This window comes from Panthera pardus, unplaced genomic scaffold (assembly GCF_024362965.1).
Source record: "Panthera pardus isolate Hobbes unplaced genomic scaffold, ASM2436296v1 HiC_scaffold_10, whole genome shotgun sequence".
Classification (NCBI taxonomy): domain Eukaryota; kingdom Metazoa; phylum Chordata; class Mammalia; order Carnivora; family Felidae; genus Panthera; species Panthera pardus.
In genome coordinates this window covers 34,685,952-34,700,163 of record NW_026526655.1, presented here as the reverse complement: position 1 = coordinate 34,700,163, position 14,212 = coordinate 34,685,952, and the positions used below count along the sequence as shown (strand labels likewise).

General features: G+C 39.3%; 1 protein-coding gene across 3 annotated transcripts in view; it reads right to left on the bottom strand.

The window, feature by feature from the left end:
• ORC2 (origin recognition complex subunit 2) overlaps positions 1 to 9,541 on the bottom strand; it is a 42,313-nt gene extending 32,772 nt beyond the window's left edge. Inside the window, exons 1-4 of one of the 3 annotated variants that reach the window (XR_008423461.1) lie at positions 8,868 to 9,541; positions 5,708 to 5,762; positions 4,403 to 4,506; positions 3,791 to 3,934 (exon numbers count right to left, since the gene is read on the bottom strand). Coding sequence is in view for 2 of the 3 variants with exons in the window: in XM_019428397.2 (XP_019283942.1) it covers positions 3,791 to 3,934; positions 4,403 to 4,499 (241 nt within the window). In the remaining variant the exon portion in view is untranslated. Of the gene's footprint in view, positions 1 to 3,790; positions 3,935 to 4,402; positions 4,507 to 5,624; positions 5,763 to 8,867 lie in introns of those variants that run through there. The other 2 variants (XM_019428397.2, XM_019428398.2) reach the window with 2 other exon arrangements.
• Between the last annotated feature and the right edge of the window lie 4,671 nt (positions 9,542 to 14,212).

The following is a 14,212-nucleotide window of genomic DNA, read 5'->3' as shown; positions in this document are numbered from 1 at the left end:
TTATGCTAAGTGAAATAAGCCAGTTACACACGCAAAAATACTGTATGATTCCACTTAACATGAGGTACCTGGAGTAGTCAAATTCATAGAAAGTATAATGGTGTTTGTCAGGGGCTATAAGGAGAAGGGACTGGGGAACTGTTTAATGGGTAGAATTTCAGTTTTGTAAAATGCAAAGAGTTCTGGAGATTGACTGCAAAACAATGTGAATGTACTTAATACTAAACTATACACTTTAAGATCATAAATTTTATATTACATGTATTTTACCACAATTTTTATTTTTTTCTCACATTTCTAAAAAGAGGTTTTCCAAGAATTTTCTAGTAGTCAACTAACAAAGAATCAATTATAGAGTTACACTGTTCCTAAGACTAAAAAACAAACCAATTGTTCAGGAGAAGCATCAATAAGACAAATTGCTCTTGAGGACACCTAATTGCTTTGAGAGATCTTTGGGAAAAATCTTCTATTTAAGGCTGAGATCACCTAGCACCTCTATGCAGTGACTATTCTACAGACTAGATGTGATTAACAGAATAAGAATGATGCCAGGTATGTCAAGATGTGTGCTTTTTATAAGAAGCAGTTTACACTTTGATAGTAAGTAAAGGGATTAATAAAATATTTAGAGGTCATTGTTGAAAGGTTGTTTTCTTTTAACTATTCCTAAGGATTCTTTGCCAAATGTCCTTCTATGTTTTAAAAATAATGCATATGGGGGCACCTGGGTGACACAGTCAGTCAAGCATTGGACTTTTTTTGTTTTTAATGTTTATTTTTGAGAGAGAGAGAGAGACAAAGACAGAATCTGAAGCAGGCTCCAGGCTCTGAGCTGTCAGCACAGAGCCTGATGAGGGGCTTGAACTCATGAACCAGGAGATCATGATCTGAGCTGAAGTCGGATGCTTAACCAACTGAGCCACCCAGGCACCCCAAGCATTAGACTCTTGATCTAGGCTCAGGTCATGATCTCATGGTTGGTGGGTTCAAGTCCCGCATCGGGCTCTGCACTGATGGTGTGGAGCCTACTTGGGATTGTCTCTCCTCTCTGCCCCTCCACTGCTTGTGCTCTCTCTCTCTCTCTCAAAATAAATAAACTAACTTAAAAAAAAATGCACATTTGTTTTCTATTATAATAAAAGATTAGAAAGAAGCTTATTGTTCATTATCTCAAAGGAGGCTAAAGAAGACTGTAAGAGATGTCACCATTTCCACTCTGAAGAAAACATTAAAAAACTCTCCTTCCTAGGGGCGCCTGGGTGGCTCAGTTGGTTAAGCGTCTGACTTTGGCTCAGGTCATGATCTCGTGGCCTGTGAGTTTGAGCCCCGCATCGGGCTCTGTGCTGACAGCTCAGAGCCTGGAGCCTGTTTCAGATTCTGTGTCTCCCACCCTCTCTGACCCTCCCCCGTTCATGTTCTGTGTCTCTCTGTCTCAAAAATAAATAACTGTTAAAAAAAAAATTAAAAAAAAAAAAACAAAACCAAAAAACTCTCCTTCCTATACCATAACTGGAACACTATTCTCCCCAATACACATTTTGGCAAACAAGAAAAAAATCAAAACAGAAAGAGTCACGTCTGTGAGACTTAATCGTTAAGTTATAGACTTGTCTATTGTACATACCCACAGCCTAATGAAAAGCTCCATTTCCTGGACACAGAGACCGTCAACACAAGCTTATGTGTGTGCATGCACATACAGACAGAAAATACACAGCCAACTATTAACAGTTCTATGTTCTCTAAAGCATGCATTCTCAACAGGAATATATTGCTCCAGATGGATTAAAAATTGGCTCTCGGTGGGAGGAAGAATGTGAAAATGTGAAAAACATCTTAGATATTACAATGGTCTGTGGTCCTCCAAAGAGCCACAGATATGCAAACAGATATATAAACAGATATATATCATAGATATAGTATCAAAAGTTCATGGGTGGGGGCAATTAGGAGAAAATGTCTAAAAGAAGGCTCTTTTGGGGATGATAGTAAAAAATAGGCTGAGAAACACTGCTCTAAGGCAAAGATTCCCATTAAGTGTGCAAAATTAAAGGCATAGGTTATAGGTAGGCTGAGTAATGATCCTCTCAGGCCTCTGTGGATGCCAGTCAGGGCTTGCAGAAAGAGCAGGAATAAGGGTTAGAAGCCCGAGGGCATTTGTCCTGGTCTGGGGCATTCTCCTCCATTTATTCCAGTGTGCTTCCAAATATCATTTGCTGTGAGCGCTATTAAGTGAAAAAGCTTGGAAGCACTGAGTTTCTACTACAAATATGTATTTTTTTTTAAGATTTTATTTATTTTTTTAATGTAATTTCTGCACTCAACGTAGGGCTCAAACTTACAACCCCAAGATCAAGAGTCACAGCCAGGTGCCCCACAAATATGTATTACTTTTACAACAAGAAATAAAACAAAAACACTTTCAATCTCTTCTTAGGTCTAGCGTAATAGGAGTCAAGAATTCAAAGTTCTATTCAGAACATGCCCTAAAAATGTCAACTATCCCATTGGGGAAACTTTTAAAAGAATCCACTCTGTCCACTTAGTCTATTGAGGAACAACGGTCATTTTTTGTATCATGCCATTTAACAGTGGGAACTAAACCAGAGGCGTTATTACTCAAGAAGTGACAAAAAGGTCAGGAGTAGTGATGATGACCATTTATAAGCCAAGTATGAGAGAGTAAAAAACACATACATGAGAGAGACAGTTGGCATACAAAGAGAACAGATGCACAGAGATGACATGAGAGAGACTGGGAGATCCATGAAAGCAAAGTCCCTAGGTTTTTAATGTTGTCTCAGTTCCAATGCCCCTAGTGCCCAACAATACTGATTTTGTTCCTTAATCTTTATTTACTAAGCCAACTTAAGTAGATCTGTGTTCCTTGAGCCCTAACTATAAGATAATAAGCCTAGAATTTTTTAAATATAATCTGGCAGGAATCTGGTTTAGATGTAAAAAACAAAAAACAAAAAGCAAAAAAAACCCAGAACATCAGCATGCCTACATTCAAACATTACTTCTTGGAATGTCCCCTCTATTTCTATAAAGAAGGCCAAATTGGGCACTTGGGTGGTTCAGTCAGTTAAGTGTCCCACTTCAGCTCAGGTCATGATCTCATGGTCTGTGAGTCTGAGCCCCACATCAGGCTCTGTGCTGAGAGCTTGGAGCCTGGAGCCTGTTTTGGATTCTGTGTCTCCCTCTCTCTCTGCCCTCCCCCACTTGTGCTCTGTCTCTCTCTCTCAAAAATAAATAAACATAAAAAAAAAAAAAAAAGACCAAAGTAATAATGAAGTGACTTGCTTTATGAAATTATTTCAAATTAATTAAAAATATATAGGTATCTTAAAAAATAACTTTAGATTGGCCTGTAGAATTTTTCTAAAAATAATTAAATGAAGGACTGGTTGCTTGTGGGGGAAAAAAACTAAAGAAAAAAATGTAATGGAAACTCAGTGCTTCCAACTTTTCCAACTGTACATAAAAAACTGAAGCAAGTGCTTTTCTGATGAGAAATAAATATAGCATGCGTGACGAAAAAGTTCTGGAGATGGATGGTGGTGATAGTAGCACAACGTTATGAATGTATTTAATACAACTGAGCTATACACTTAAAAATGTTACAGATGGTAAAGTTTTTATTATATGTAGTTTACAATTAGAAAATAATAATATGGTACACCACTGCCTAACCTACCAGACTATTTTTATGTATCCTGCAAAGCAATTTTAGCTACTAGCAGAAATTTGAGTGTACATTCCCTTTCCCCAGTCCCCAAAATACCTTGAATATCTTGTCCTAAAACTTCCACATAGTTCTGATCTTTTAAGACTTCCTGGTCATCTTCTTCCAAATCATATTCTGGCTTCTTTATTATTTTTTTTGTGTTGACCAAAAGCTGAGCTCGCTCCTTTTTTAATTTAGCTCCTACAAGAACATCCAAAGAATTAGAACATTACAGGTATAAATTCTTTCTAAATATTACATTTAAATAAGTAAACTGTACTACTTATATTGTCATTATTTAAAATCTGGAAGAAAATTCACTGTTTTCTCTTTGATGAAAGTATATACCACTCTTCACTACAGTTTATATAATTTTTAAAAAAACCCTGAAAGTGTATTATTTTGGGGGGGGTCAAAATAACTACACATTTTAATTACAATGGGTAGTTATCATTTATCCCTATTATTAAGCATTTCATATCAGATAAAGCTTTATTATTTTTAATTGTCAAAATTTTGGAGTAAACTAAAAAAGTGGTTTTTATTTAGTCTTACTAGATCAAATACTTTGTGCTATATATTCAAAATAGAAGGTTAAAATATTTTAAAAAGTGAAATAATCCATAACCATCACATAAGCATCTCTTCAATTGTATAATCACTCTGTACCTCCTTCTCTATCAAGAATGTGATTAAGAACATCATCATCTCCCACAAATTGAACCTCCAGCATCTTGTCTTCTTTTAATTCCAGTTTACTCATCATTGCCAACCTAAACAAAAGCAATAAAGCACTAAAAAGTGATGAAAAATTCATTATCAACAGCCAAATAAACATTCGCATAACAAACACACGTATTTGTACAAAACACTTAAAGTCTTAAGTATGAAAAATATATTATACATTGTTGTATTAATACTGTTTTTTTGATAATAGGTAACTCAGTTCTTTATCTGAAAATGGAAAAGACAGGAAGAGGCAATTGACAGTTGGAAAAAAAACAAATTCAATCCAAACAAGGCAACTAAAGTATAATAACAGGGAACCAATTCTTCCTGTAAAGAAAGCTCTAACCAATCTACTGAATGATAACATTATCAGAAAGGGGGTGGTTAATACATGACAGTTTAGAAAAGGGACAGCCAGGCAAAGAATAATGGTTTGGTAGATTTTAGTATCTATTCATTGGAGATAAATAGTCCACTGGCGAAAGTCTATGTACTTCACTGGTATACCAAACCTGGATCAAACAATCCTCAAGCACCTCCCTGTACTATTATTGCATGCTTACCAAACTTTACAATTATGAACGTGGCTTTCTGGGTATCATGGCAACTAAACAGTAAACATGAATCTTTCTCTTTTTTTAAAAAAAAAAATTTTTTTTTTTTAACGTTTACTTTTTTTTGAGACAGAGAGAGACAGAGCACGAACGGGGGAGGGTCAGAGAGAGGGAGACACAGAATCTGAAACAGGCTCCAGGCTCTGAGCTGTCAGCACAGAGCCCGACGCGGGGCTCGAACTCACAGACCGTGAGATCATCATGACCTGAGCCGAAGTCGGCCGCTTAACCGACTGAGCCACCCAGGCGCCCCTAAACATGAATCTTTCTAATACTTTATAGTCACTTCTTCACTGATCAAACTTCAGAGTTTGGCAAGCAAAACCTTGATCAACTCTGCCTACTTTGAAAAAACTTAATTTCAGAACTTATAATACTAATGGCCTGAAACCAACTGTGATTCTAACTAGCTGCTAGCTCACTGGTTTACCCAAAAAGTGAATTTTTTTCTCTCCTCCTTCTTCTATAAATCCTATTTTTGTCTTTTCTCCTAATAAGAGGCTGACTACATCACTCATGAGTCAGTTACTTGCGTGCAGATAACTTACTAAATGCTGCGAAATTTTCTTCTGCACACTTAAATGACTTGTCTCTATTTTCTTTTTTTTGACTTGTCTCTATTTTCATTTACCTTTAAAGGTATTACACATTCTGCAGCTGGAAAATTCAGGTAGAGTCCCCTGCAATTGGAAAAAAAAGAACTTGGTCAAGGTCAGCTAATAGGAAATAAAAGAAACAAACAAGTTCATGAGTTTTAACAAACAAGATGAATACATAAATACAGTTCTTACAAAGTCAAACGTTATTATGAAGGCATAGGAAAGGGCAAAACAGCCATCAGTATTTTGGCCAGGAAGTACTAGATGAGAAGATCTGGACCATGGGGGCAGGTGGCTGGAGAGAGGAGGCCAAAATTTGAGCACTTACTATATGCTGGACACAGTTTTGAATATTCTATACATATTCTCATTTAACCCTCACCAACTCTATTAGGTTTTTGTGTATAAAGATAATACTTCATCTATAATTTACATGACCACTGCCAGCAGACCATATCGTTTTGGGCCATTTTTCTAGTCATGATACTGCTTTCTACCATGGGGAATTTGGACATATTACAGAAAAAGTTTAATGCATCTACATGACATATTAAAAAAAAAATTTTTTTTAAGGTTTATTCATTTTTCAGAGACAGAGACAAAGCGTGAGTGGGGGACGGGGAGAGAGAGAGACATAGAATCTGAAGCAGACTCCAGGCTCTGAGCTGTCAGCACAGAGCCCGACTCAGGGCTTGAACTCACAGACCACAAGATCATGACCTGAGCCGAAGCTGGATGCTTAACCGACTGAGCCACCCAGGTACCCCCATCTACATGACATTTGTATATAATAAACTTATGATTTCTTTATATATGTATAAAATAAAGTTTTTCTGAGGGGCTGTTTGTCAGGCACTCTATTAGGTACTTTCATGTATAGTAGACCATTAAATCCTCTTACTCATCCAAATTCATGCAACTAGAAAGTGTCATAAGGGCTAAAACCCAAGTTTGATTCCAAAGTCCTTGATCATGCTACTACACACTCTTCCCGCCATTAAATACAAATCTGTTATCCTGAATGCTTGTTCTGACCTCTGGAAACTATTCATCATATATCTAATCATTTTCCCATCTGGCAGTTCAAACATCCAAAGATTTCTACGTTCCTCCAGGTTTCCAGTTCATTAAGTTAAACACCCCTAGTTCTATCGAGCATACATGTTTTTAATCACTTTTTTAAAATGTTTGTTTAATTTTAAGAGAGAACGGGAGTGGGTGCACAAGCGTAGAGAAGGGGCAGAGAGACAGAGGATCCATAGCAGGCTCTGTGCTGTCAGCACAGAACCTGACATGGAGCTTGAACTCATGAACCGTGAGAACCATGAGACCATGACCTGAGCCGAAGTCAGATGCTTAACCGAATGAGCCACCCAGATGCCCCTATCAAGCATATTTTTAGGAGCATGGCCAGATTCAGTCTAATGTATATTGTTTTAAAATATAAACAGCTATGTTTAAACATAATATAAACAGCTGTTTAAAATATAAACAGCTATGTTCTACAAAGGATTTGAAGTACTGACAATAAGCAAATGCAATAAAACAAACGACAAACTGTAATAGTAATAGGAGTCTGGATCCAGGAAAAAACAAAGAAAGCAGAAAATACATCATACAAAGAACAGTGGCTCGGAGCTAACTGGCAGCCAAAGTGAAAAAGGAATAAAGGTCAGTTGCATAATTCTCATTCACAAAAGTTTAGTAGTTCCTTTGGGGAAAGATTTTCAAGGAAAATTTAAAAACAAAAATTTTAGACAACTGAATATCGTCTTTTGCAATTTCCCTATGGTATTTTACATAAGAATTGCCTGGACAGAGGCGTCCTAACTTAATATTGTTTGTGGCTGAAAGCATTTCCTTTTCTAGATTTTAAGCCATCTTATTACACAGTACTGAATCACCAAACTGAAGAAACTTCTATAAAGACTTTGAAAGAAATCTTTCCTTCTTTCTCCAAAGATTTCTGAAAACAACAAAACAACAAACAAACAAAATCCACTACTTGACAACCACACAATAAAATGCAAATTTTTAGTGACCATTTACTCTTCAAGGCACTGTCTTTGGGTGCTGAATTTTAAGTGGACTCCTTATAAGGAGTTAACCAGTCAGGTAATACAGCAGCACCAATGGCGTATTAATGGCAAAACACTCCCCTCTAAGAGCAAATAAAGGATTTGCTACAATTTTTAAAAACATAATCCTTAAAAAAAAGGTGGCATAGATTAGCACTAATTTTGATATCAGATAAGCCTAGGTTCTGATCTTAACTCCACACTCACAACTGTGGACAAAACGATTAAATGAGCTCATGTGTGTGGCATATGAAAATACTAATTGAATGTTCCTTATCACTGTTTTTTTTTTAACTTCAACTTAACCATGTAGATTTCTTGACATCCCTACATCTCGTCTAATAGAAAAGGTGCTCAGTAAATGACAAATAAATGATACCTATTTAACGTGCAGTGCCAATACCCAACGGTGTAGTAGAGCCATGCTATTTTTCCTTCAGACTGCCATTTAACTAGGGTGTAGGTATGATGGTTTTGTTAGGATTTCAGTTGTAAGACGAAAACCAATGCATCAACATCCTTTTAATGTAAAAAGCTCTACCAGAAGAGCCTGGTTCATCAACATTTTACAACCAGGCATGGTGCCAGGGTGACCGACCAGGCAGCAGGATTCATTTGGGGGCATCCGGGCTGGGATGCCATCAAAGGTTCTCACTCCTGTGGCAGTTCTGGGACAAAATCTGTTCCTCGTTGTGCCTGCTCCTCTCTGGTCACTTTACACTTTTGTTACTGATTTTCACAGTTCTCTCTTTACGAGTACAAGGCTCTTTAAGCCGAGAAACTGATACGTTGACAATGCGCCCCTTGCACAGAAGGCCTATCACTGCTGGAGAGACCGACCAACGGTACTTCCAGAAAGAGGCTGTCACCCCAACAAGTATTTATGGACTTTGGCCCGGGCCTCGAGCCACTTACCAGTTGGCCGCGCCGGGGGTCCTCGGGGGCTTCGGGCTGCGTGGGGAGGGCAACGACCCAGCCCGGAGAGCCGAGGGGGAGCCCTCTTCGAGACGAGTACCGCAGCTCGACTGCGGAGCTGGACGCCACCGGACTCACCTCACAAACCCCGAGTTAAGCGGGAGAGGGAAGCGGGCTGCCCAGTCGTCCCACCACTCACCGCTAGGTCTCCGCCAGGCGCCGCTCGGGCCGCCCAGCACCTGCCGGCGGTACCCTGCTGACTGGGCACTCTAGGGGAGGTGGCTACGGGCCCAGCAGGGAAAGCCAGATGCCTGTTAAGCACAGCCGGAGCAGGGTCGCAGGGTCTCAGACTCGCAGAGACGAGGAGGGAAGCCGGGAGGCCGACTGGGGGATGGGGGTCCTGCCTGGGCACACCGAATCTCCCGCCCTGTCCATTGGGCGGAGTCCAGGAAAGCCAATAGAAAGCGTAGTCAGCCGAGAGCGACGTCTCTGCCCGCCAGTCGGTTTCAGCCTGCCGGCCCCGCCCAGCAAGAAACCTGAGGAAAACGAATCCCTAAACTCGGGTTCTGGGCCTTTCCTAGTCTCTTTCCGTTTCCGGGGAAAGGAGAAGGAAGTGTCGCTTACACCTGGAGGAATTTGTAGAGGTGTAGCAGGTTGAGCGGTCTGCCCTGAGGCAATCTTAAAAGTCATCATTGGTTTCTCTAGACACCTTCTTTTGAGCAAAAAGATAATGGGAATGAGTTTGCGGTTTTTTTTTTAAATATTTTTTCTTAACGTTTATTTATTTTTGAGATAGAGAGAGACAGAGCATGAACTGGGGAGGGTCAGAGAAAGAGGGAGACACAGAATCCGAAACAGGCTCCAGGCTCTGAGCTGTCAGCACAGAGCCCGAAGCGGGGCTCGAACTCAGGGACCATGAGATGATGACCTGAGCCGAAGTCGGAGCTCAACCGACTGAGCCACCCAGGCGTCCCTATGTCGTTTTTAAACATTTATTTCGTTTGGGGTGAAAGGTAGGATTGCGTACATCTTAAGGTTTTGGGGTAGGGAAGAGGGAGACAGCCTTCTCTGTAAACAAGAGAATTAGGGCCGGGGCACTGAATATGGAGATGATCCGGATCGGACTCCTAATGGGATAGAGATACTGGTAAAATAGAATGAGTATATACAAAGAGATACTGAAGAAGAAAAGGATTGGACCTACTAAGTAAGATACGGTATTACCCACTAACAGAATATATTTCGTTTAGATGCATTTATTCAAAACAAAAACACTACAGAATACCCTGCATACTAGATAACGATATACTATTGAGACAAACACGATCTCTGCTGTCACAGTAAATACTATAGGAGAAGATAATGAAGGGACAATGAGAAAAATGCTACCATATGAGAAGTTAAATGTTTATTGAATCACGTGGCGGAAGTATCTAAAGGACAGAAGTCCGGAACAATTTCCTTGGAGGAAGAGATGTTTAGACTGAGGGTTAAGTAGTTTTAGGCCAGGGAAAGAGGAGGGGCAAAATTTTCCAGCTAGAAAGCCCAAGTCAATATAGCAGGTACCTAAAGGGTAAGAGGCAAGCACCAAAGTTGGGTTTGTTGTTTTGCGCGCTAGTTTGGCTCTTGGTACGCTAGTCAGAGTTGTACTGAAAGATCACTGGATAAGGAGTAAGAGTGGGAGCAGAAAGAAGGGATGGAGTCATACCTTTTGGAAGCTGTTTAAGAAATCCATGTGAGAAAGAAATGATGGTAGCCTGGATACCTTAATATTCCATTTTGGTCGGCAAAGTTTAAGAAAACAAAGGATAAAGGCAATTTTCTCTATATTGGAAATTATATGGGGAAGGGTGAGTAGGGAGAAGAGAAAAGAACATAGCTGACAATTAATGAAATGATTGAAAAATTCATAAAAATATGAGGAATACTAAGTAGACATTCAATGTTCTAATATGTTCTTTATGTTTCTATGATGTAAACTCTCTTCCATCTCTTCTTCAAATCTACACTAAAGTCTAGACTCAGAGGCCTTGGTTTGAGTGGTGGGTTTTGATTGTTTTTGTGGTGTATTTGTGGAAAAGAGGGAAGGAGCTGAGTGTCCTTCATTTCTCTCAGTCTTTTTCTTTGAATAGTTCAGTTTGTTCAGTTAACTTTGAGCACCTACCTATACCAGGGACACAGTGCCCAGATATGTCCCTTACCATTAAGGAACTTAAGATTCTTATTGGGTAGAAAGAATCAGGTAATTTCAATGCAATAATGTGTAAGTGCAAGGATAGAATTTGCTGAGAACTACCAGGACAACTACCACTTAGCTTAGGTAAACAGAGGAAAAGTAGCAGAGGAAAGGCCTATCCAACTACAGATGATAGAGAATCAGGATGGAAAAGGGATTTCAGGAGGAGCGTATGCTATTAAAAAATGGGTGTGGTAGGGGCGTTTAGGTAGTGCAGTCGGTTAAGCGTCTGACTCTTGGTTTCAACTCAGGTCATGATCTCACAGTTTGTGAGTTCGAGCCCCACACTGGGGTCTGCACTGACAGCACAAAGCCTGCTTGGGATTCTCTCTCCCTCTCTCTCTGCCCTTCCCCCACTCGCACTGTCTCTCTCTCAAAAATAAATAAACTTAAAAAAATGGGTGTCGTAGTACAAAGCAGTTTGGTGTTAAACCTTAAGTAAAAGTATGAATGATAGGAGATGGAGTGGGAGAAATCTCAGGCTAAAGAACAGAATTTATCCTCTATGATGGAACCATTGAATAACTGTAACCAGGGGACTGATAGGTGTTTTTTATTAATCACTAATGAAGTTAAATTTGAGAGGGGCAGGGGACTAGTTAAGAGGTTATCAAAGCAGTCTAGATATGAAGATGAACACAGAAGTTTGAACTGTAGTAGTAAAACTGGAAAGGAAAGAATGAATTTGAAAAAAAAAAAAAAAGGCAAAGTCAGCAGGATTTGGAAACTGGATATAGAAGTGAGGGAGAAGGAAGACATAATTCTCAGGTTTCTGGCATTGTTGCCTGGGTATTAGTTCCCAGTGTGCTGTGCAAGATTACAGGTAAGAGGGAAAGAGTTTAGCTTGAGGCATCTTGACTGTGAAACTACTTTGAAAGACGGATATCCAATTATCCTGCAAACAGGGGATATAAGAGTTTGAAAATCGGTCAAGAGATCAAGAGAGAGATCTAGGGGTCATCAGTGTATAGATTAGAGCCAAAGGGAGAAAAAAAGAATTGCCTTAGGATGCTGAGTAAAATAAATGAAGTGAGATACCTCATCTGAGACAGGCAGCATGGAGATGAGGATAGCTGTAGATAGAATTGTTCTTTGAAGTGGTGGCCTCCATTTGAAGAAGAGTTGAGGCTCCTGAGAAAGTGGTACTTCAAAGTGATGAAGCTTTGGAACATAAATTGAAGGGCATGAAAAAGTGCGCAGGCCCAAGAAGTACAAGAACCTCAAAGTGTCAGGGGCTTAAGGTTAGGGCCAATGAAATTGTATTCATGCCTATAGCGTCCAGTGGTCTGAGTAAAGGAAGAGGAAAGGCAGAGTGTCGCATTGATGAGTCTACACACACACACACACACACACACACACACACAGACAGTGGATTAATCTCTTAAATTGGCATTTACTGTTTTATATATTTCTCTAGGAAAAAAAAATCTTGAGTCAGTGGTTCTGGGTGAAAGAAGGAAAGCTTAGCTATGAATGCCAAAGATTGTTATAGGATTAAAGAGAGTTTTCAATGTTAATTGCACATGAGAATTACCTGGGAAGCTGTTAAAATTACTAATGCTAGATCCCAATCCCAGAGAGTCTGAATGTGGCCTGGTAATCAAAATTTAAGAAAAATTTTCCCCAGATGATTTTAACATGCAGCTGGTGTTGAGAACCACTGAGTTAGGGAGTATGAAAATTTTTATCATATGAAATGATCTAGATGCTATGCATTAAACACACACTTTCTAAGGGTATAATAGGACTAGAGTGTCAGTGACAGATGCCTCAGCACATAATTTCTACCCAGTTTTTAAATTATTTTTAACGTTTATTTTTGACAGACAGAGACAGAGCGTGAGTGGGGTGGGACAGAGAGAGAGGTAGACACGGAATCTGAAGCAGGCTCCAGGCTCTGAGCTGTCAGCACAGAGCCTGATGCAGGGCTCAAACCCACAAACCATGAGATCATGACCTCAGCTGAAGTTGGACGCTTAACTGACTGAGCCACTTACTCAACTTAAAAAAAAATTTTTTTAAACGTTTATTTATTATTGAGAGACAGAGAGAGGCAGAGCGTGAGCATGGGACGGACAGAGAGGAGGAGACACAGAATCTGAAGCAGGCTCCAGGCTCCGAGCGGTCAGCACAGAGCCCGATGCGGGGCTCAAACTCACAAACTGAGAGATCATGACATGAGCCAAGTCGGATGCTCAACTGACTGAGCCACCCAGGCGCCTCTCAAGACTTTTTTTTTTTTTTTTTTTAAGATATCAGTTTGATTTCAGTCCTGCTCAGGAGAAAGTCATTACTTCTATCTGAACATCTAGGAATAAAAAAATTCTCACTAGGAATACAGTAGTGAGATCCTATTTTGTCTCCAGGATTTTTTTTTTAATTTTTAAAAATTAAAAAAAAATTTTTTTTAATGTTTATTTTTGAGAGAGAGAGAGCATGAGGAGGGAAGGGGCGGGGCAGAGAGAGAGGGAGACCCAGAATCTGAAGCAGGCTCCAGGCTCTGAGTTGGCAACACAAAGCCCAACCTGGGGCTTGAACCCACAAACCATGAAATCATGACCTGGGCCCAAGTGGGATGCTCAACCAACTGAGCCACCCAAGCACCCCTATCTCCAAGATTTTTTTACACCAGGGATGATAAAACCCTCATAAAGCACAAATTAGTAATGAAAGATTTGGCAGATTAATCCTTAAAAAATATGCACATAATTATTCAGACTCTGGGAAATGAGTTTTAGAAGTTTTACAGTGTACATAACATAGAGTTTTATAATGTGCATAAAGCCATTATTTATAAGTTTTTTATAAGTATCTATAGAATTTAAAATTCTGATTATTTTCTTTGAGGAAATGGGGATATTTCCCACTGAGTGTTGATTGGAGAGAATAAAAAATTTTTGAAAAAAAAATATTTTTGAATTGTGTTTAAATTATACAATGACTCAGATTTTAAGTTTGTATTGGTCAGCATGACCTGGCCAGAAAAAAATGTTTTCATTCCTATGCATTAAACATTGTTCCCTAAGTGCCAAAAGTGACTGGTCCTTCAAATGAGTTTTAGAAGCAGTCAGTCCCACCCGTTTCTGATATAACATCTTGAGGAAAACCAGAGTTGTTATTACGGATTATATTGATCCTATTTGGATGAGGACCCAGGGGCCAGATTTAGAGCTTTAGAAACTCTAAACATAAAACTTTATTTGTACCCTTTCTGATGGTGTTTAAAACATTAAATCCTAAAATAATTGTAAGTCAGCCCAAAAAGGTTCTAATTTCTTCCTAAGCTACCTTGCAGGGTTTTTTTTTGT